The 24,658-nt window shown below is 40.6% G+C and overlaps 1 protein-coding gene across 1 annotated transcript; it reads right to left on the reverse strand.

The window, feature by feature from the left end:
• Window positions 1-24,658, reverse strand: cbln1 (cerebellin 1 precursor). The gene is made up of 3 exons (XM_069687181.1): window positions 24,022-24,658; window positions 22,500-22,619; window positions 1-3,896 (listed from the first exon to the last, which is right to left on the reverse strand). The coding sequence occupies exons 1-3, from the start codon at window positions 24,277-24,279 to the stop codon at window positions 3,699-3,701; spliced, it is 576 nt and encodes a 191-aa protein (XP_069543282.1). The 5' UTR covers window positions 24,280-24,658; the 3' UTR covers window positions 1-3,698.

Here is a 24,658-nt window from a genome sequence, read left to right on the forward strand (position 1 = left end):
AGAATGTGTCAGAGAGAGCTTTGAGAACAAGCAAGATAGAGACAGAGACGAAGAGTTCTCCAGCTGTCCAAAGTAATTAAGAGTAAACATTATCTCATATTAGTGCCAGTAAAGTATTTGGCAGTTAAGAGGAAAATAGACCTAAAAAACAGTGTATAAAATAGAAGAAAGGAAGAAAACTGGTAAGAGAGCAGCAAGTCAGAGACCGGCCAGTGAACAGAGAGAAGAAAATGTTTAAGGAAGGACAGGAAGGAAAATAAAGTAGCGGAAAAGCTAGGCATAAGAAGAAGAATTGAAGTCAGATGAAGGGGGAAAGGAAGAAGAGGAACAGGAGGAAGAGGGGCGATGATGTTGATGTTTGCTTGTTATTCCAGCTCTAATTTTCCCCCTGGAGCTCATTAGAGTCTGGAGAGAAACGAACCACAAAACCTTAAAAACCAGCAGAGTGGAGAGACAGAGAGAGAGAGAGAGAGAGAGAGAGAGGAGGGGTAAAAGCAACCAAAGAAATACAAAATTAACAAATGGAAAATGACGAATGAGAGTAAAAGTTTCAAGGGACCCGGAAAAAGACGGACAGAGGAAGACACAAAGAACGCTCATTGAATGTATGAGAGAAGAAGAGGGTGAAAACAGAGAGAGAAAGGGGAAAGATATTGAGTAAGGATCCACAGAGACGTAGAGAGAGGAGGAGACCCCCCCGTTACATACATCAACACACCTAGGGGTGTGTTTGTTCTCCAGCTGCTTTCAGTAGTCATGCCAGCGTCAACAAAATAAAGTGCCAGGCCAGGATTAAAGTAGGTTTAAGAAAAATAAAAGTACCATTTAAATTTTATTGATTTCATCAGAGCAAATAAATAAGAAAACAGTAGATAAATGGATTTGATTGATAATAATAATAAAAATGAGAATAATAATAATAATAATATAAAAAATAAAAGTCCTCTTAAGCTGTAGGTTTTAATATAAGTAGTCTCAGCTTTTTTTGCCACAACTTGGTTTGACCCAAAACAAAAACAAGAAGCATGTTTTAATCAGAAGAGAAGGACAGCAGCCTCAGATTTCCACACACAATCACTAGTAAGTTTCTCTTAGAGTATTTTTCTCTTATATAACACTGAAGTACGGAAATACAGATATTATAGTCATCAACCAGATTCAGTTTTCAATATTTGTATTATCATTATTATCATCATAATACCAGTAGAATAGAAATGGTGGCTTAGATTTTGATATATTTATATATCCATTTGTATATATACTGTGTAAATTTATATTTATATATCAGAGAGTTTGTGGTTGTAAGTTGGTTTCAGTGTCCCAAAGTCCAACATTGAAGAAAAGCAAGGAAGGATCCGTGCTGGGAGGCAAACAAGTACAGCAGCAGATAAAGTACAGACATGAGGAAGGAGAGGGGGATGGACCTTTGAGGAAAAGGAAGAGAGAGAGGTGAGTGAGGGGATAACAGGCGTATACAAAAAAGGAAGAGAGAGAAATCTGCACTTGTGGGTAAACAGCATAGTCAAAGAGAGAAGGGGATCCTGTAGAGGGAGGGGTACAAATTTGAAAAACAGCAGCAGTGACAGAAACAGACTGAGGGAAGGAGATGAAGATGTAGGCGCAGGATGGAAGGACAGGATGGAGGTCGATTTGAGTGTGGCTGCCAGAGAGATGAGAGCAACAGCGAGGTGCAGCAGTACTTTCTGTGTGACTTGTATCAGCACCAGCGTGAGGGACATTACATACAGTCACAAGAGAGTCATGGTTAAGTGTATGACTGGAGAAGGTTTTTATTACATCTACATTAAACTGTCCTCTGTGGAAATGTGAACTTACATTTTGCCATTTCATTTTTTCAATACTGCTCTTTTTGAAAAATAATAAATGCTTCAGCTTATCGATCGGAATTTGTGTGTTTAATAGAAGTGGGAAAGTAGCATATCTCCTCCTGTTTCAGGAGGACAACTATATAACTATACAACTATATACTACTGATTAGATCATTGCTGCTGGGATAATGTGGAAAGCGCTACATTTTGTGCCGCACAGGAGTTTTGTGCTGGGGAATATATAAAGCACAGGACTGTGACACTGCGCACCAGGGTCTGTTTCCCGTTTTAGCAAGGGGAAAGTCATTGATCTGGCTTAATGTACAAGCACTTTGTGTCCTGTCTTTAGAACCAAACTATACTTTGAAAACAATGTGAAGATGAGACGCACCCTACTTTTATTCACAAGGTGTCAAATACTGATGCTTTGTCAAAGCTGTCAGTGTCACAGATGCTCTGCATCTTTATGAGAAGCTAGAGGCTTTAAAGTAACTAATGTAAACCTTTCATTGTTCATTTTATATGATCAGAGAAACTGCAGAGAAAGTTCGCTTAGTGCTGAACCACACAGGCCCTTTGCCCAGGAGACCGGGAACGAGTCCCATGTCAAACTGTTAGAAAACATTTTGTTATCGTTTGAATCTACCTCGAGATGTTTTCCCATTAAATACTTTCATATAAACCTAACCAAACCTAACCAAAAAGACCATTTGGCGTTAACCACATGTTAAGCTAAATGACGCTTTAGTTACTACAAGAATAGATTGTAGAAACACATTCAGTATCAACTTGGAAAATGTTTTATATCTCCTCATTATGACAACAAAACCCTTATTTGGGATGGATAACCTTTAACAATCCATTTTCTGTTCCAAATTAAAAAAAACATCATTTCTTGGGGACATTTTACAACAATATAGTTTATATTTCCTGCATTAACTGTCATTGTCCTGTGTGACTGTCAGTCACACATGGACACTGAGGATATAGGAGAAATGGATACGAGATAAGGGGACAAACGAGATTAGTCTATCCAACACAAGAGTTGTTTAGAGCCAATAGTTATTAAGATAACTTTCAAACACATTTTTACAAGGAAGGTTGGTGTGTCCGTACAACATGATTTAGTGATCAGAGTTGTGCATCCTCTATAAAAATTCTAGTTTGGCTTTGGGGTAGAGCCTGATCCAAAATCAAAATCATCAATTTATCTCCAGCATGAAAAAGACATACAAATATGGCCACAGTAAAATGAAGATGTTGGGAGCAGATCTTCAAGAAACATTCTTCAAAGCTTATGTTGATGGACATCGATGAATAAAGGATTGAATGAATGAATGTGGAGGGAGGGAGGGGGGTTACACTCGGGCTTTAGAACACTCTGGAACATATAAATGATCAATTGCGTCTTTCAGCAGAGAATAAAAAAAGTTTTGGCTGTCCAAAGCTGCAGTCAAGCCACAGAGGAAACAGAGGGAGGATGGATGAGAGGATGGATGAAAGGAGGGAAGTGAAAAAGCTGGCCACACTTTCGTGTACTGGCTTCGTAATTCTTCTCTCAATGTACCCTCATCTCATCGTTCTGTGCCATGCTCTTACATCTCTCTAACATCCCTCATCCTTCCTCTTCCCTCCTCCCTCTGCAGCGTCCCGATCAGAGTCTGTTGTCACATTCTCTCTTCTGTTTTTCTTCTTTTCCTCCTTGTCCGCCATCTTATTCAAGTCCTCTTCTTTTTCCCATGCCTCTCTTCTTCCTCCATCTGCCTTTTCTCCATCATCATCATCATCATCATCATCATCATACTTTCCATCTTCCACCAGCTCCTCCTCCTTTTGTTTCCACCCCCTGCTCCTCCTCCTCCTCTTCCTCTACATGGGGAACACCAGGAAGCCAGAGAAGGTGGAGTATTTCCATCCTCCCATTAGGTTTCCTCTCTCCAGTTTGAGGTAGGCCCGGTCTCCCTTCTCCATCTGGATAAGAACACCATTACTGGCCGCCTCACGCGTCACATCCTGGTCGCCGGCAAACGCTGAAATCACCGGCCAGCCGTTGTGCATCAGGCTCACCTGGATAAGGCGGAAGAGGAGAAACAGTGAATGAAGAGGTAAATAAAAAGAGACAGACAGACATGTACATCACGGCCAAAACACTAAACATGATGATGCTTCAATGTGGATTCAGAGAGTTATATTTTAAGGCTTCCACTCGGGTTAGATTTCAAAAACCTTTCAGTAGTTTCTTTGTGAAATATGACCAAAAATCCATGTGGTTATGATAATACAACAGAATATTATATTTTCATGGAGCAGCTTCGTGCTGTGCAGTCAGCAAATTATCCGTAGTGTGTGCCTCCATTTTTTTCAATTACCACTCGGAGAAGATTTAACAATGACTTAGAGAGACATTCACACACACACACACACACACACACACACACACACACACACACAAAGACACTACAGACCCACACTGTGTCTGACTCGACAAATGTTGCAACGGGGAATAACATCTCCTTACAAAGAGAAGGAGCTGTCAGTGATGCGTCTCCTCCCTTCCCAGGCCAGACAACACACACACACACACACACACACACACACCAGACATCGGCTTTCATCACTTCTCTTTGAGAAACAGCAGAAATACAAGCGCTCCCTGGATTTGTTTCCCCCGTATGCTTCACTAAGAGAAGGTTTTATGCCACCCCTGGCACCGGCGCAGTACTAAAACAAACTGAAATGAATTTGGGATAAATGTCTGTTTATGCAGGATCACACTTTATAAAACCTGTGAGATTACAGCCGTCCTGTGAGCAAACTCTCAGTACCTCGACAAGGCAGGAGACAGAACATGAGGTGTGTGTTCTGCATTTCTAGGAGTGGTTGTACACTACAACAGTATCACTGCATGATGAGTGATTTAGCACGAGGAGGGGGGGAAATATGTGACTCCTAATATGTTTTGACAAATCCATTGACACCAACATGTAGACTTTGTTGCTCCAAAATGTCACACGAATTCCTCTTTTGCTCCCATCATAAGTTCGGACACAGGAGGGCTTTGTCACTTGAATAGAAACATGTGATGTTTGAGGAACTCACTAAACTTCCAGATGCTGTCATTCCTTTTTGGAGGACAGTCTTTTTGTATTGGCTTTCTTGCATGGATGGATCGACTGAATCCCTCCACTGTCTCTTGTTTGCACAAATTCTTTTGGGATATTTCTGACATTTTTTAACATCAACAGTGTCTCAGTAAAAACCTTTTATCTCCTGCACAAAATATAAAACCATTTCAAACCATGAAAATATGTCATGCAACCATACACCTTAAACATGCTGTGCAGAGAGCTGCCTCACAAAATTCATTCTTGTTACATACCTCATCAACAGTGTGTACCTCTGTGTAGCAGTTTGTGATTACTGTTTTATAAAAGAGATAACAAGCGGACTGTTAAAAGAGTTCACATGGACGGTGCTTACACAGACCACACACAGACCAACTTAAGCAATGCATGTGTTTCTTGTCATAATTTACACAGCATGTAGATTTTTCAAGGTTCAGTTTCAGTTCAGACCGACATTCACACCTGAGCTCTACATTAAATATTTCTGTTCACCCGGGAAGTAAGTGATTATAAAACTGTTGCTAACTAATGGAACACATAGACATAAACATCCCATAATTATACACTTATCCACCTCATTCTGCCCGCTGGTCAGGAGAGAGCGTGGATGTGTGTGTATGTGTGTGTGTGTATGTGTGTGTGTGTGTGTGTGTGTGTGCGCGCAGGAGATGAAGAGCCTGTCAGAGTCAAGAGCTCTCTTGGCAAGGCACTCCTCTTAATAGCAAACTGAACATAGCAACTCAGACTGACTCGGTGAATGGTGAATGTGTGTGTGTGTGTGTGTGTGTGTGTGTGTGCTCTCTAAACAGCCAGACTGAATTTGATAAGAACACTCAGACTATACTTAAACAATTTTTTATAATTATCCACAGCACAGGTCATGGCAGTACACATATTTAGAAATGTTGAAAATGAGGTAAGTTAGGCCCACAACAAATTTACTAAAATACTCCGTATGATGTGCAGCGTCTTGTCTGATGTGCAGCGTGTTGTATGATGTGCAGCATGTACTGTGTATGATGTGCAGCATGTACTCTGTATGATGTGCAGTGTGTACTCTTTATGATGGGCAGCGTGTTGTATGATGTGCAGCATGTACTCTGTATGATGTGCAGTGTGTTGTATGATGTGCAGCGTGTACTCTGTATGATGTGCAGCATGTTGTATGATGTGCAGCGTGTATTTTGTATGATGTGCAGCGTGTACTCTGTATGATGTTCAGCGTATACTCTTTATGATCTGCAGCGTGTATTCTGTATGATGTGCAGCGTGTACTCTGTATGATGTGCAGCGTGTACTTTGTATGATGTGCAGCGTGTACTTTGTATGATGTGCAGCATGTACTCTGTATGATGTGCAGCATGTATTCTGTATGATGTGCAGCGTGTACTCTGTATGATGTGCAGCGTGTACTTTGTATGATGTGCAGCGTGTACTTTGTATGATGTGCAGCGTGTACTCTGTATGATATGCAGCCTGTACTCTGTATGATGTGCAGCGTGTACTTTGTATGATGTGCAGCGTGTACTCTGTATGATATGCAGCCTGTACTCTGTATGATGTGCAGCGTGTACTCTGTATGATATGCAGCCTGTACTTTGTATGATGTGCAGCGTGTACTTTGTATGATGTGCAGCGTGTACTCTGTATGATGTGCAGCATATACTTTGTATGATGTGCAGCATGTACTCTGTATGATGTGCAGTGTGTTGTATGATGTGCAGCGTGTGCTCTGTATGATGCGCAGCATATACTTTGTATGATGTGCAGCATGTACTCTGTATGATGTGCAGCGTGTACTTTGTATGATGTACAGCGTGTCCCATGTGGAGGCCAAAGAGATGTCAGCCAGAATGAGATTAGAGAACAGTGTTTTGGCTGTGTGACGTGAACTTTGCTTCTGCTGAACGCATCTTGAGCAGTGAGGGGAACGGTCTCTTCTTTAGAGAAAGATAGAAAATTTAGCTTTGACAGGTTTTTACTCCCTCTTCTCATTCACATTCGTCCTCTCTCTCTACAGTAGGCCACAACTCACACAGTGACATAGAACACTGCTCATGGACATGGAGAGGTCATTCAAGTCAGGGTTTCAAACTGTTCTCCGGGCAGCATTTCAGGAAAGAGACAAAGGGAATATTTTGGACTGAACACACATATGTGCGGAAAGTGAAATTGATGAACCTTCTGCTGTGGTAATTACACTTTATTTTTTGTTTCATCATCCTTTTTGATGAAGGGATAAGCGACAGATTTTTATTAAAAACAATATTTTCAGCGCTCAACTCAGCTGATAATAATCCCATTAAAGCATGCAATACCACCAAATGTGTATGTTGCCCCAGCAGTATGCACTTGATTTAATTTAACTGCAAGAATTACTGAAGCCGTCTCACAGTAAAAACGTACCTTATTATGGTCTATATTGTATTATTAAAAACCATTAAACTGTTCACTAGAATCAGTGCAGGAGATGAGCATAAATCAATTCTAGTTAAATGTGGACATTTGACATTTAGATCTCAATCAGCTTTGCAGCCATTAACAACGGACAAGTAGCAGGTGTGATAGAGATGGAGGCCTGGGCTGTGTCTGTTTTGAGAACAACAATCCCTAAAGTGATCCTCAGCGTGTCTTAACTTTTTTTAAACTTCAAAACTGATTCTTTATGACTGCTTAATTATTACAGTAAGTAAAAACCTATAGATACCTGAATGTACAGATATATTAACATCCTTATTGACATTCACCTCTTTCTTGCAGCAAATGAAACAGAAGGTAAATTTAAAGAAAGAATTTCCTCGCCAACCCTAAATGTAAAGCTGCACTAATATTCTTTCAAATACAGATGACAGACACTTAAATAGAACATTGCATGTAGAGAGGTGCAACCAAAAACTTCTACTTAGCCCCATTAACCTCCAGATCATAATATGAGACAGACTTAAATGGAAGGGAGGAGAGAGAAGAGAACACTAGCATGGATAGATGGGCAAAATGCTGAAACCCAACGGTGACAGAAAAAAAGAGTAAGGGGGGATTTCACAAGAGGGAGAGAAAGATAGACAGAAGGGGGAGACAGGGATATAGGGGGTGAGGGAGGGGGAGACATGGTTCCTGTCCAGTGTGCATGTAATGCCTCCAAACAGAGACAGAGATAGCAGACAAAGACACGCCAGAAACGCTACATCACTCTGTTACCCTCACATGCACACACAAGCACACACACAAATCATGCAGACAAAATCCAGCCTCTCACCCACCCGACCATTCAGCCAGGTCACTCATGTGGAACTCACACTTACAACGCTTCCCCCTTACCCCAAAGCCCTGTATTTTCTCCCTGCATACATACATAACTCACAAGCTCTTTTTAAAGTCAATTATTTAAACATGTTGCTTTGTTGTCTTGCTTTTTTCAAGCGCCTGTCAGACCTTGAATCTAAATCTAATCTAAAATAATGGCTTTTTGGATTTCCCACAAAGGTCTCTGCTGTGGAGGAGTGCCAAGTTGACTCTTTTCGACATGATGAGACTGTTAACAGACAGAGCCACAGTGCCCGTGTGATTTTTGGCTGTTGGCACATCTGATACAAAGACAGGACTTTAAAGACAGATTGTTTCCTACAATATCACAAAGCTGCTCTGTTGGTGCACGGAGCAGGAAAAAACTGTTTCTTCTTATGTAGGCATCACACCAAAGCCTGGTCATTTTTACACATAAGTAACGCTTTTACAAGTCATACAGAGTCAAATCAGCTGCTTTAAAATGGCCGCTGTGGTCAAAACACGGCTTTTATAACGTTGTGCCTCCTGATTAAAGTCCATTATCTTGTTTTAGGCTCTTACTGGCATCATGACAGCTTTTATTCAGACCTAAGTGACATACAAAATTGCCAGAATGACTTTTGAGGTTTAAATGACATTATTGTCAAACATCACGTCAACTTGTAAAATTGGCAGAACATTTACAGAAAACTGTAAGGGGCTCAAATCTCCCTTTCTGTCTCCTCTTACTGTCTCTCTCTCTTTCTCTGTGTAGCTCAGACACACACAGAGCCACAGCGGGTCAGCGTGTGCTGTGTCCCAGTGATGTATGGCTCTAATAAAGCTGTGACAGTGGCTCTGAAAGGATGAGACTGTGGTCACCACACACAAACACATCCACACACACACACACACACACCTGTAAAGACTAAAGAACATGTGTTGGTGTGCAGCTGTCTGCAACCACCTCTCTCAAACACACACACACACACACACACACACGCTTACACTCACACACACTGTCAGCTACACCCTTACAATTACCAGCCATAAATATGAAAGCATGATAATAGGGCTGCGCATCTTGTCAGGCCTCAATCGATCTGCATTCATTAATGCATAAGCACCAATTAACTGGCTGAGTAACGGAGAGCGAGTCGGGATAACAGAGGGAAAGAGATAGTGTGAGACATAGAGAGAGAGAGAGGAGAGTAGGAGGCTTTAAGGAGGATATTCAAAAAGAGAGAGAGACAGAGAAAGGGGAAAATGGCAGGAAAAGGTTGGAGGAGAGAGGAAGAGAAAAAAGAAAAGCCGTCTCTCGATATGTAAATGGAAGTTGTCTGACATCTCAGTGCAGCACTTAATGCCAACGACATGATGACATCTTCTTATTGCATCATCAATTCCTGTCCGCTCCATGTCCTGACATGACAATGATACTACTTTTTTCTTTTGTGTCTCTCTATCTCCACATGCTATTTTCTTTTTTTCCCTTTCCTGTGTCATCTTTACATTTCCCTTTGCTCTCCAAATATTTTCTAACCCCATATCTCTTTCTTGTCGCCTCTCTTTTCTATTCTCTCTATCTCTCTTCCTTTCACAGACCCATCTTTACTGTCTGACACAGATAGACGTTATGATAGATACACTCATAATGGTGTCCCTGTCTGGGCCTGTGACACTCTCTGTCTCTACTATAGTTTTATATAGTGGGAGATTTTCTAAACTTTAGGGCAAATGACTCCAGGGTCATTCAGGGGAAGGGTACACAGTAAAAAGCAAGCCTCTAACGGGGAAACAAATACCGTAAATGGGTGCAAGTAAGGGCAGATAGATTACTCTACACAGAGACATGTCACATGATATTTATTTGCTACACTGCAAAATACTGTGATGGTCTACCATCCTGTTGATGTTTCAATTTATTGGGGAGAAACATGCAGAAGAAGTTGAATCAATGTCTACAGGACTTTTGCAAATCAGCGTTAAATCACTGCAGCAGCACACAGTTAGGGACAGCAGAGGATGTACTTCCTGCTGCAGCTGAAGTTCAACCTGCCAAAGACAATGATGGTGCACTTCTACACCGCCATCATTGAGTCCATCCTCACCTGCTCCATCACCGTCTGGTATGCTGCTGCCACTGCCAGGGACAAGCGCAGGCTGCAGCGTATCATCCGCTCTGCAGAGAGGGTGATTGGCTGCAGCCTGCTATCTCTTGAGGACCTGTACACCTCCAGGACCCTGAGGCGTGCAGGTAAGATCGAGGCCGACCCCTCTCACCCCGAGACCCTCCCCTCTGGCAAGAGGCTGCGCTCCATCAGGACCAAAACCTCCCGACACAGGAACAGTTTCTTCTTCTCTGCTGCCAGCCTCATCAACAAGGCCCCGCCCCCACCCCACCCCCCCGCGTGACATGGACTCTCATCCAGCCCTTCAGTCACTCAACACGTCTGTAATTCGGACTATGTGTTACATTAACGCGCACTGGGCTTTATATTGTCTGTACACTGCACTATTTTTAAATAAATACTGTAAGCTCTTTGCTCTGCTCAATATCCTGCACACCTGTACAGTTTTATTTACACCTGTTGTACATATTTTGGACTATACATACTGCTTTTTATATTTTTATTCTTATTGCCTATTTTCTTATCGTATTCTATTTTCTAATTTTTATTCTACTTCTGTTAATTGTTCTGCACCAAAATCACCAAAACAAATAAATAAATCCCTTGTACGTGCAAACCTACTTGGCAATAAACCCCGATTCTGATTCTGTTTAAAACAATACATACCCTGTTTATACAATGATGTTTGAGTGACAGGACTGCCTGCAAATAGGGTTCAATAAAGCAATATTACCCACAGGGGATTGCTGTGGTGCTGCTTCTTAATGAATGTTGTAGAAACACTGGACACCTTGTGATGCTGGCTCAAATCATTTTACCCACAACAAGCTGCCTGCTGACAAAAGTTTTGAGGTGAAATCTCATATTTTCTCGGAACATGCTTTGCATTTTAAGAAAGGAGCTTTTCTTGCAGCAGAAACACTCATTATTAGAATCTGGAACATCTGTGCTGGCCAGGAGACTTTATGTAGGTCAGCTCTCTGTTTATTTGGAGGTTTCAACAAGCTGTTTGATTTTCAGATGTCTGTTCTTTTTTGATGCACCTTTTGTGCAGATATTGTGCAAACATATAGAGGGTGCTTTCTAGAAATACAACCCAGAGATGCAATTACCGCCCTGCAGTCCTCAGTGGGCCGTCTCCATGTTTTGTAACACTTTTTAACGAGCAGTTTTTCCAACTGGGGTAAAATTTGTACATAAAAGATGGAGTTAACTATTACAATGTCTGAATATTCTAACAATGTTGTGGTGTGCAGTGTGTCTGTTGAAAGCTAACTCTACAGCAGTGTAATGCTCAGTTATGACAGAGGTCTTAAATTACGACTGCCGTGAGAATAAAGAAAACCTAAGGGGACTTCCAAACATATAAATATTACAGCCTCAGTAAGTAGATACTGGAAGTGATAAAAGGTTCTTATCAAGGCTTCTCTACTCTGGATCTGCCTTGTTCTTTTATTCTTTTTGGTGAAAGCCATTTTTGACCCAGCAGATACCTTCCAGATGTGTTTTATCTGGCACCGGATATACGACAGATTACATTACCCTTCAAACACTATATTTTACAATCTCTTTGCAGGGAGCGCTATTGAAAACAATAGGCAGTGTTTCTTCAGTCTTCTACTTATCCTCCACCAGTGCCTGCTGATTGCTGCAGCCTTTTAAGCATCTGCTGGCACATTGAAACATCCATAAATCTTTGTTTTTACCTTTATTTGGAAAATACAGGAAAAGGCTCACTCACAGTGGTGATGCACGTAACAACATGGTCATAGTTTATATTAATTATTCAAGTAAATCTTATAACTTGAAGCCAATTGATGATGTGCAGAAGAAAATGTAACTAGCATAAACCTGGAGCTGTATGCTTTCCCTTGAGTGCTGTCTATGTTTCACGGAAAAGGATACATAACATGCTGTAAAGGCCTTTGTCACAGAAGACATGTTGACATGTCAGTTAAGGAAATGCACAGGTGTAAATAACTACAGTATTGATAAACAGCAGATTAGATGCTTCATTCTCAGAGTCCTGGTATTGTTCATGTCACTGCTACTGTCATGGCTTACTGGGTCACTAGAAAATATAATACTAATTACGTTTGAAAGAAAACGTTTTAATCTAATATTCAAAGTACGTTTTAAGGATGTTTCATTTCAAATAAAGTTTTTGTAACGTTAAATCTTAAACTAAGACAAAATGTTTTAACTGCAACATCCTGAAGATATTTTCAGGATGTTATTGAGGCCTGGGATGTCAGAACGCCTCTTATAAAACATTTGCTCAATGTTACATAAAAACAAAGGTAGAACATGCTTACTGCAACATGCTGAAGATCTTTAAAGGATGTTCTATCAGAACATCCGCCTGAACTATCAGAACGTGATTTATAACACGTTCCTGAAATGTGATTTGAACATTCTCACTGCAACGTTGTGAAGATGTTTTCGTTCTCCTGCTATTAAAAGGAACATTCTGGGAACCAAATAAAAACTTCCCGCTCAAAACATTACCAGAACATCGCACATCACATTCGTCTTAGAACAAAGCATTTCTAGCTGGGTAACCTTTGTTTATGTCATTGGTAATGTTGTCCCCACTGTGTTCAGGCAAACTGTAACAAAGTTGACAAAATCCCTTATAAAGAAAAAGTTGTTATCTTAAAAAAAAAAAAAAAAAACCTAATTCAAAGTGTCATTTTCTCTTGTGATAAAAAAACAAGATTGGTGCGGCATCTGTGGCTCAGTGGTAGAGTTGGTTGTCTTTCAATCGGAAGGACAAGACACTGAACCCCAAATTGTGTGGCTGATTTGGCTGATCATCACTTTACGCGGCAGCCTCTGCCATCAGTGTGTGAATGTGACATGTAGTGTTAACAATAATAATAATAATAATAATAATACATTTTATTCATATAGCGCTTTAAAAGGTACTCAAAGACACTTTACATGTAAAAACAACATAACAAAGACATTAAAAGCAACATACAGTATAAAACAATCAAGGTGCAATTAAACACACGGTCACAGAATAAAAGCACTTTCAGTGGTCACAATACTAGAAAAGTGCTGTGTAAGTGCAGTCCATTTACCATGTGTTCATGAACGATTACTGTATTGGAATTTAATCAAGCCTTCAAGTGAAACATATTCCATTATATATATTTGCTGTTACTTGGCCTTTGTTCCTCACTTGCACTGGTCATCTGTCATTTTTTTGTTAAAGACATCTCTAACAACCTTCACAAGTGTAAACACAAAGTGTTCTCTGAAATTGCTAGATAGATTTCTATTAATTAAATCCAATGAGGAACTGCATTTTTGTGTGAAGCACAAAATGCGTTTGTCGCACAGAGTTAAAAAGCGTTTGCTTTGTTCCTGTATACACACAGCTTTAGATATTATTGTGTTGCTGTAATTTCATAGTCTGAGTAAACACCAAGCTGAAAGATGCAAAGAAATGGAATCAACCACCACAACGATGTGCACTTCACTGGGATGTTTATATTATAGATCAAGGCACACGCACAGATCTTACAAATGACAGATTGTCAAATCTTCACCAGTCCTCATCAATATAGCCTCAGGGAACAACATCATTAGTCGTCATTAAACCACTGGGTAAAGCCTTCACTCCACATATATCTCCTTTAGTGAAAGGAGAAAACTTGCAGCTCTGAAAATGCCAGATGTCAAACCAAACCAAAAGTGCAAAAGTAATCAAGATAACTCAGTTGAGAACTTCTATAAGATTGTGTGTGATCCTTTAAAGACTTCACCTTGAATACAACAACAAAAACTAGAGAAATTATTTCTTAGATGCTACAAGCAAATACTGCTTTATGTGACAAACTGGCACCTTTGAACAAGGGTCATCCTATAATGCTCTGACCAAACGTGTCAATCCTTCACATCGTGGCCTCTGGCTCAGCTGCAGCTGGAAATCATGAGCTGCTCTCTAACCTCTTCAGTGTTTGACATAGCCTGCTATGCAAGTTCAACTTTGTACACACACACATACACACAGTTCTTACACACAGGTCAGGTTTTCAAGCTGACGGACTGTGGCTTTAGATTGCATTTGTGGTGTAAAACTACCAGCCACCAAACCTGCCACATTTGCACTATATTTGTAAGTCTTTTAATACATTGAGCATTTATGTACGTCTTTCTTAGTTAAACCTTTCATGCGACTTTAGAACTGAAGAAGCCTTTTGGATGAGAGGTGAAACGTCTTCAACCAAGCCCAGTCGCCTTTTGGATTAAGCTTAGAATTACCATGACCTGGAGGACTGAGAACCTTTACAGACATCTTTCATGCGGATACTTTGTCATTAGACTGGAAGCACATAACACTTTTTCTAGTATTGATACTTTGATTTTGCAGTTTCAAAATGTACTGTTGATAGTGCAAATAATCAGTGTCACCCTTTTAACAAGCTACTTTAACACTGGCAGTTGTTTGATCTGCAAGTTAAATGTCTCTTGAGTAAAACATTAACTCATCACACAGTAGGTCAGCCAAGACAAGCTCAGTCCAACCACTCAGACGAAAATACTCTCACCAAGTAGAGAAATGGTTGATCATCTGCAGCTGTTGTATTTCCATGAACTGACAAAAACCACAATCTATGCATGCACTGTTCTGTGAACAGGTTTGACCAATTTGGGCAAATGTTGTCAAGCCCTTGAAAGCCACACATTGTTTCTTACATGCACTAGCAGACCAGATGTGGCAAATCCCATTAAACTCTACTACTCAACTATATTGAGAATATTTTTCCTGACAACTATTTAAGAGTTTTTTTTGCAGTCACAGAAATCTATAGTTGTTCCACTCATAAAGTATTCTGCCCCGCATTTGTACAAAGAAAACCCAGAGTCAAATTCCTTGTATGTGCCCACATACTTGGCCAATAAAGTTGATTCTGAAAATTGACACAAGATGCACAAGAAGCCAGCTAAATGCCACAGTAAGGTAACGCAACTTGTAGTTCCCATAAGCAAAGCTGCTGTCAAAACTGAACTTTGTGAGCATTGCTGACAGGTCACAGTTGGACAGAGAAGAAACTTTCTCCTCTGGATGTTGATGTGATGTTTGATACGACCTTTCCAGCAACAATGCACATGTTTGGTCCAGCTGTGTCTTACTAACCCATCTGTGGACTAGAATTGATGCACCAGACTTAGGGCCTGTGTCCACTAACAGATTTTCTATTCAAAACCAATGCAGTTCAGCGTTTTCAGCTCAAAAACGCCCTCAGTGTCAGCTGTTTTTTGTCGCTGTGCTCACAGCGCTCTCAGTTGAAAACAGCTTTTTGAACACTTCTGCACTCGTCAATATCACTACTCCCTCACCGACCAATCAAAATCAAGAAGTGGTGGGGCTGACAATATCACCTTTGTCAACAACAATGGCGGAGGAGAAGCTAATCCTTTCATTTTTTTCGAGCGTACAGTTTCCAGGTGTAGAGCTGCTGCTAACGCCAGGACACGATTCCTTTCCATTGTTTACTTGTTTGTTTGTCAAATTTCCTTGAATAAAACCAAATATTAAGCACACAAAGAAATTTTAAACAGATTTAACAGTCATAACCTAGGGAAGCAGAAGTGCTCGCCAACTTCCGTAACCTAGCAACAGTGCCGCTGCCAGCGCCAAAAACACCGCAAGTGGACACAGGCCCTTATACAGTATAGTCTTAAACTATCATTGCAGATGTTAGATACACAAAGCTAATGATATTTATGATTTGTATAAATAACCAGACTGCTTAATGCTTTATACACTTAATATTATATACATATTATTCATATTATATACATATTATTCAAGGCTAATTCAAGGTTGATATATTGTTGAGCTTTCTGAAAGCCTGATGTCAGCACCATGCTCTTACTTGCATTACAATAAAATACTAGACATTTAGGAACGCTTATTGCACCGTCCAGATTGTAACTTTTAAAGTTTCTTTTATTCAAGTATTGATCCAAGAACAACGAGACAAGTGATTTAGTGAAGAAACGCTTTAGCCCTATAGAAGAGTTGGTGAGAAATGTGGAGCAATGTCTAAAATCAAAATCATTTAGTTTTGTTGTGTCTTTGTAATAATCTTGTTCAATTTAAAGACGGTGAATATTTAAAGAAATCTTTCTCTCACACCCACTCTATTTCACACATGAGAACAAAACTGCACAACTTTCTGTACTCTGCCAAACCGAAGGAGCGTGCACACAGGTTGATGTATGAAATGAAACCAAACATCAGACCCTCTGTGATATTATGTGTGTGTGATATTATGTGTGTGTGTGTGTGTGTGTGTGTGTGTGTGTGTGTGTGTGTGTGTGTTCAGTTGGAAGTGTGGCAGACAATGACATTAATTTCAAAAACAGAAGAAGAGAGGCTTCATCTCTGTTTTCAGCGAACCACACGACACAGAAATCAATGAACAAATACACACAGAGGCTTCTCCACGTGAATGTATAAATGACATTCATGCACCAGCATGCTAAGGAGAAACAAACAACAAACAAGTATATTCAGGATATATATTTGCCTTTCATACATCTGTGCTTAACATCCTGCTTTTACATTCCTCAATAAGGAGGAAGGCATTTTTTCCGAATGAGATCCTTCAACTTCTGACAACGGATGATTTTGATGAATGAGTCATTGTTATGGTCAGCGCCATATTTCCCCCAAATAGACCCATTAAAATGTCAGACAAGAGAACTCATGCTATAATATGAGCTGAAAGGTGAGCTTTTAGATTTGACCTTTTGAAATATTTTTCCAAAAATAACTTCTTCCCATAATGATGATGACTGACCAAGTCACATGTTGAATACATTACAGTGTGCAACACCGATGTACATATATGCTGCTTTTGAGTATTACGTTACGTAAGTTTTTAAGGTAAAAAAAAAATCTTTATTTTCATCAAATATCATTAGTATATCACTAGAACCAGTTCAAGGGAGCATTACAACATGTAATGATGCAGTTATGTGGCATACACTGTAACCATTCAGCTACAATTGATATGTGGAAGGTAATAAAGGTTCATCCAATTTTCATAATAATATTATAATGTAGAGAATTGTGGGAAAGCAACATTGAAATTGATGTTATAAAATATAGTATGTGAACCTTTTTTGTTTAGCATTTAGCATGCTAACATTTGCGTGCATCTACAAGTATTACATTGGAAGTGATTTTATGTGATGGTGTCTCCAGAAGAACAGATTAAAGATCACTAAAGATACGTCGCAAAACACACAGTATGTATATGCTAGCTTTTGAGTCTGGTGGTCCGGAATAGAAACCTGTTGTGTTTCGTTTTGTTCTGTCTCATTGCTCTTCTTTTTTTTTTTTTTTTTCTATGCAGTGCTTCTTTTACGCTTTGTACAGTACTTTGGTCATCTGCTGCTGTTTTTAAATGTGCTTTATAAATACATTGACTGGACTTGACTAAAGGGATTACAATTCATCCTGACAAGGACGTGAATGTGTGTACCAAATTTCAAAGCATTCCACCCATCACTCTTTGGAAAATTTTACTATAAAACATTTTTTTATTCAAACTTAGTGTTAGTTCATCCAGAGGATGTAGAGATATTTCAATGGACAAGTCAAATTGTCGCCCTGCTGGTGCTGCTTGAGGAAAGGTCTAAGGTTTCATCTTCTGGGGACTATGAATGGACCACATTCAAACCACCCTGGAGTTGTTGATATTTACAGTCTGGACCAAGCCTCCCTTGTGCTATGCCACTCACACTGCTCTAGATGTCTTCACTTGTGTATAGCAGAATAGTTAATATTCATCCTTTTAAGAAGCTCACAAAAGAACAGCTAAAACACACTGTCTTTGTGAGAAGCCTGACAACTCCTAGAATATACTGTCGCTCTGGCCAGTTGCGAAGAAACCAACTCCATTATCTTCCCTTTTCTCCTTCCACCATTTCAAAGGCAAGAGAGCACAGGAACAGATAAGGTGCTTATTTATGTGGCTGTGACTTGCCTCTCATTTCCCTGCATCTCTGCTGTACAAGATGAGAGCTGTCTGAGCCAATAACAGAGGACTGGACTTTTTACAGTTTCTGCTGCTCATTCTGTTCACACTTCACTGTAACACATCAACACACTGCTGGCCACTCACTTCCTTCAAATACACAGCTGTAGTATGCAAGACGTGGGGTGACACATCGTGGTATTTCTGAGATTCACACTATGTGTTTGGTGCTATTGGCCTGAAAGCCTATATCAGTATCGCTGAGGTAGCCACAGATGAATCTATACTATGCTTTATTGTGGTATTGTGAGCAGGTATGAACACATTACGTGAACACATTATTTAAGGTTAGTTTTTGATCTGTTTGGCTCACAGGAGCAGTTTTATTGATACAATTTACGACAGTGACAATAATAAAATACAATGCTCTCAAGTCAAATTAGCCTTTTCTGCTATCAACGCAATGTGATGACAACGAAGATTTTCTTGGACAACAAATATAGGCGGGTTACATTGGGTTATTTATAACTATATATGCAGTTATTGTATGCGTAAATGTGTGAATTCCCTGCATTCCTAAATTTAGGCTGGCCATTCTGTGTGTTTAGCGAGCGCTCTGCAGTCTGTTGGCTGTGGTGGAAAGTTGCAGAGAATCAGGCTACATTTAATAAACTGTTTGATGATATTTAAGGATGTCTAGAAGGGATGTGGCTTTTTCTCAGTTTCATCTCCGTGGTTCTATATTAACGTATCAATCTTTAAAAGCGGTATGTGTTTGTAAAACGGAATCTGCAAACACTTTAATGAAGTAGTGCTTAAAAGCAGCACTGTTTAATCAGTGAACTATCTCATATAACACAGCGTCCATGATAGATTAAACAAAACTAATAATAATAAAGAAGTTATTTTTATCTAAAGTTATTAGTAACATAATTAACAGAAGCACACATTGTTGCATGGCATAGTCGTACTAAGCTTAATTATGTGTGACCATGTCAGTACTGCTAACAGTCTTGATGCTCTCAGATGAACAGGGATTGCTTTTGCTGTTCTAAATGAACCACACTGCATTTGAAAACGGAGCATGTTTGCTTTCTCTCTGGAGATAAATACCTCATTACAACACGTGATGACCTCAGTGACCCAACTTAGAGAATAAAAATGTGTGTATTGGAAAGCAGAGCACACACATGGTCTGGCACTGACACAGCTAAAAGGATTCTACTTTGTTCGAGACAGATGCATCTGCTCTGAGTCAACATGTAAAATAAGTTTGTATAACCCAAAGAGCACAGCGTAAAAGGTAAAATAAGTTATTATCAGAGCAGTGTGCTATCAGCAGCTTGAGGCAGTGCCTCCAGGTTTTCTTCTCTTGATGGGAAAATGAAAGGCTTAATACACACGCAGCATGCAGCATTTTAGACGTGCTCCTTGTAAAGCTTTCACCCCTACAGAGCTGCTGTGACCCGAGGCTTCATGAATGCCAATTCAGAATGCTCAGGTGCTGAAAAACAGTGTAAAATACCACCTATTCACACAGGAAACCCAAAATAAACCGCACTACAACATGTCTTTTTCCTTAATATTTGACTCTAGGCTTTTTTAATTATCTTCTCTGATGTTTAGATCCATCGCTCTTTGGAAGGTTATTTTTTAAAGCAATACATCAACTTAACACTAACAGGCTGATTTATAATAATAGCACAACTGGCTTATTCTTTGCTTTTGTTTGAGCTGCCACACAGTAACCCCCGTCTGACACCTCAATATACATTAAACAGTCTCCAACAAACCAGCAACTCATCTGTTTTTCTTTCTGATCTGCAAGCTTTCTTTTCCAAGCTGCAGGTACAAGATGCTGAAGGAATAGGAGTTTCTTCATTCAATTTAATTTAGACTAGCGAGCACTGGTGCATGTAGGGAATGTAAATAGTTGCATCTGAAATGAAACCCTTTAACAAAGGGAAGTGTTTGATGTGGATATTGTCCAAAGTAATGTGGGTAAGCTATCTATTAGTGGAAGTGGTCACAGCTGACAGTTTGCATTATGAATGGTGTGCTAAAGTTCCCCTCGGATCAGAGAATAAGATGTGTTTAATTTGCAGTAGTTGTATATAATTGGCAGACAAAAAGGAAAGTGAGATAGGTTTTCAGCTGCTTTTTGACACCCACATCACTCCTCTCACCCCTCACATAGACAGACGGATCCCGGCACAGGAAACGACTGATGAGAGATGGAACAAACTGTTTATTCTTTTCTTTGTACGTCTACACAGCTTCCACTGATCAATAGCAACTCACAATGCCTGGCTTTCTCCTGTCTCTCTCTACGCCTGAACCTTTTCTTTTTCTTTCCCTCTTGTCCATCCTGTTCTTCTCGGACTTCTCCCTCTTTTCTCCTCTTTTCTTTCTCTTCTTTCATTTACTTATTACTCTCCTCCCTCTTTCCAATCCACACAACATTTCATCTCTCCATTTGCCTTTAAGTTATTCATTCCTCGTTTTCTCTTACCTGTTTTTTCTCTTTTTCACTCGTTTCTCTTCTGTTCCTCATTCCTTACTTTCATTCCTCATTTTCATTTATTCTTCATCCCTGCCGCCCCCCTTTTCCTGCTGTCTCTCATCTCTTGCATGCACCACAGTAGCTGCCTCTAAGGCAATCAAACAGTGGGAGTTTTCAACACAGCAGATGCGCTGGATGGATGGGAGGATGAGTGGAAGAGGTTGAAGGTGAGCGGCACACATGCTGGATGCTTGGAGGAGTGAGGACAACCTACACCTGTCGCTTTCATGTTATGGATGTGACAGCACGCAGCTTTGTCTCACTGCATTCAAACCTCACATTTCAAATTATAAATTAAAATTTTGTGAGCTTCAGAAGTTTAAAACTAAACATGACTTTCACGAAATGCTAAAGTCAGTCAGTCAGGTGATTATTAAAATGACAGTTCAGCTGTTTTCTGTTCAGTCGCGGTCTTTTAACAGTAAAACACTGAAAGGTGTTTTACTGTTAAAAGACCGCGTAGAATTGCAACAGCTTCATATTGGACACACAGGAAATTGCCATCAACAACAGCACTAATGGTGGTGTGACAGACATTATCACTGTTCTGCATGGTATAGCCTTAATTACCACAGATCCATGCGTCAAGTGTTGCGTTCAGTCACACAAAGATGACTGGGAGTAAGCAGCGGGCTTGACATGGCTTTTCCCCCTCACATATCGCCCGTCCTCCTCGTTGTTGTTATTGTTGTTACTGTCGCTGCCATGCAAATTAATTCAAGACTCCAATAATAAAGTATAAGTAGCAAAACATAATGCCAAAGCCACAGGGAGCCAACAGCATAATTACACAACAGTTTAATTTGCAAGAGATACATTGCAATTAACGCTACACGGCTTGTAAAGCTTCATCAAGTGCATGTTAAATACTGGAAATGGGCTTAAGAATGCTCAAGTGCTTCACTTGACACATCAAAAGAAAAGGGAGACTGCATCTAAGGCGTAGAGGAAACGAGGATGAAAGGAGGGTTGTGATGGGGCACACTGCAGGCTGTGTGTGTGTGAGAGTGTGTGAGAAGCAAGTTAGTAAAAAAGCACGTTATTTCTACATAAAAACCCATGCGACACGTGTTTGTTTGTGTGAAAGAGGGAGAAAATTAAAATGCCTGTCTCTGTTTGCTCTGTTCAAAATGTACTTAATGTTTTAATCTTCTAAATAATCAAAAATCTTAGTCTGCCTGCTGCCTCCTTTCAGCAGAGGAGGCAGAGAGAGGAGAAACGACGCTGTCCATGGTGCTGAAAGTAAAGCTGCTGGAGTCTCGTGCCCCTCCTCGCGCTAGCCACAGCACCCCGTCCTCCTGCCGGCTGCACGCGCTTGATTTGGCTCTATCCTCTGTGCATGTATTGATTAATTATGATTGGGCCGGCGGGTGGAGGGCGACTGACTTTCATCTGTTAACGCCCGCCTCCGTCGTTGTCTCCCGGGAAAGACATCTCAAACATCTACAAAATGACTTCCACTGCGGGTGATATTCAACTTTTATGAGGGGGAAAACCGCGTGGGGGGTTCGCTTTGTGTGGTCCGCGCGCACATGCACAGATCCGAACACATACACACAAAGTACAGAGAAGAAATGTGCTACCTGTATAGTTTGGCGGTTGTAGACTTTCACTACGTGGAAGTTAAAACTGTAAATCCCTTTGCGTGGCGCGATGAAATTACTTCTCTCCTCGTCGAAATTCTTCCCAACGTTTACTAGAACCTGGAGAGACAAAGAAAGAAAGAAAGAAAGAAATAATTAATTCAATTGATAAAATTGAATTGGCTGTTGTCTTTTTAAATGTTTTCACTTAGAGGTCAAGACAAGATACAAGGGTGTGTAAAAAATGAATACGTCCTAAAAAAAAAAAGGCTTTTCCCGCATCTTAAAATGTTAATCCCAAATGTTTCTGTAACAAACTCTTACAGAACGCATCCTTGGGAATGAAGTGTGTCTAAATAGAAGGATTAAACCTTTATCTATAACCATAACACATGTCAATATTGTGCACTTCCTTTTCGGAATGCTTTCTAGGATAGCCTTTATCGCCCTTATATCTTACTGATTGTGTGATGGGGGCTCTAAAAGGCCCCTCGGGCCCCGGAGCACATATTCAGATTCAGCGATGTGGTGGAATAACTCTCTGCTTTTATCTCAGCTTTTTCCCTGTCAGAACTTCCAAACTTTACGGGGGATGAAAGGGAACTTAATCAATCTTTCAAATGAAAATTTCAATTATGCATTTCAGCAGCCAAATGTCTGGTTTTATGGAGGGAGGCGAACTATGGAGTGTAATTGAACGGCAGTTTGAGGGAGAATTAACCTTTAGCGGAAGGCGGGTAGGACCTCGCCCTCGCGACCTGCCGTTACTAAATTATTTGGCGAGATGTCAGCTCCTATATTCCATATTGGCAGCTCTAAAAAGTTGAAATATTCAAAAGGCTTGTCTACCAAGCTATACTTTCACAACCACTTCGGAAACGTATAACCTATAAAAAGAATCGTTACCGAGACAGATCATTTCCGCTCCAGTTTAAGTCTTCTCAAATGGAGCTCTCTGCTGTCCACGAGACCATTACCAGAGGCGCACGAGATGCAGTTGCGCTAACGTCCAGCCACTGTAGCCATCGCCTTATTTAACCTGGATTCCTGTTTTATCGACTTTTTAAATATCTTTACAACAGCGCCCGAGGCTTGATTTACCCTTCATTTAACACAGACTTTTAAGTGTTTCTTCTTCTTTATTAAGATGCACACTATAAGCCAAACGGAAGCACTCTTCCGGAAGACAGTGAAATGACTTTAGTGCAGGAAAAAAGAATACGCATGCTTTTAAAATATATATGATGTTTGTTAACTTTTCCTTCCAGTCATAGCTCACTTTGTCTTCCCTCCGCAGCCTTTTTGTCAACGGCAACAGCAGATAAAGAACACGCCACACATGCACACATGCACACACACACCATTTAAAACTTCACATGCGTCTTTATCAGGTGGCATTGCTCTGAAATCAAACAGACGGAAAAACTGACGAAACAATTCAAGCATTTCTTTTCTTCTGGGCTACTCTCTGCTTTTTGTTTTACATTTAGAATAGAGTAGAATGGAATAGATATTTTCCTACCCGGTCGAAGTAGATGACCATGGTTCGGTTGCTCATCTCGGAGGGCTCATGGTTGGTGTTCCGGACTGCGGAGAACGCCACTTTGGCGCTCCCCGAGCGCACCGAGATCCCGAGCGCCGTGCCCGTGGGGTCCGAGGTCGGGTTGGAGTCGCACACCACTAGGCACTTCCCCTCCAGGACGATTGGTTCCGTCTCGTTCTGAGCGCGGGCTGGGCTCGCCGCGAGCCAGACGGCACTCAGCAGGCAAAACGCCAACATACCGGACCAGAACGATGAACTTCTTCTGTCGCCTTCACACCTCAAACCGTGGGTCTATTCCCCTTTAAAAAAGTCGGCTGGCAAGAGTTTCCCCGTGTTTCCCCGAAGAACCTAAAGCAGGCTTGTTTTACAACTAGATGCCACTCCGTTCGCTTGGATTTAATAAGCCTACAGAAAACACTTTCTCCCTCGCGCAGTCTCTTGGAGGGTAAACCAGACGAGTTATTTTTAGGCTTCTCTCCTTTTTTCGAAAATCTTTTTATTACCACTGAGTCTCCGGTCGTGTCACCAGTTTTCACCTGTTCTCTTCCTCTTTTCTCACTTCTCAGCAGCTTTCTGTCACTTGGAAACACAAAACGCGGGATTCGCGCGCGGTGCG

The sequence above is a fragment of the Semicossyphus pulcher genome, unplaced genomic scaffold (genome assembly GCF_022749685.1).
Source record: "Semicossyphus pulcher isolate SPU_LCO1_2020_fin unplaced genomic scaffold, fSemPul1.0.p SCAF_8, whole genome shotgun sequence".
NCBI classification, from domain to species: domain Eukaryota; kingdom Metazoa; phylum Chordata; class Actinopteri; order Labriformes; family Labridae; genus Semicossyphus; species Semicossyphus pulcher.

Coding starts and splice junctions, on each gene's coding strand:
- cbln1 (XM_069687181.1), bottom strand. CDS start 24,279: ATGTTGGCGTTTTGCCTGCTGAGTGCCGTCTGGCTCGCGGCGAGCCCA. Junction 22,620..24,021: donor TGGTCATCTACTTCGACCGG/GTAGGAAAATAT, acceptor TTGTCTCTCCAG/GTTCTAGTAAACGTTGGGAA. Junction 3,897..22,499: donor ACAACCGCCAAACTATACAG/GTAGCACATTTC, acceptor CGCCTTATCCAG/GTGAGCCTGATGCACAACGG.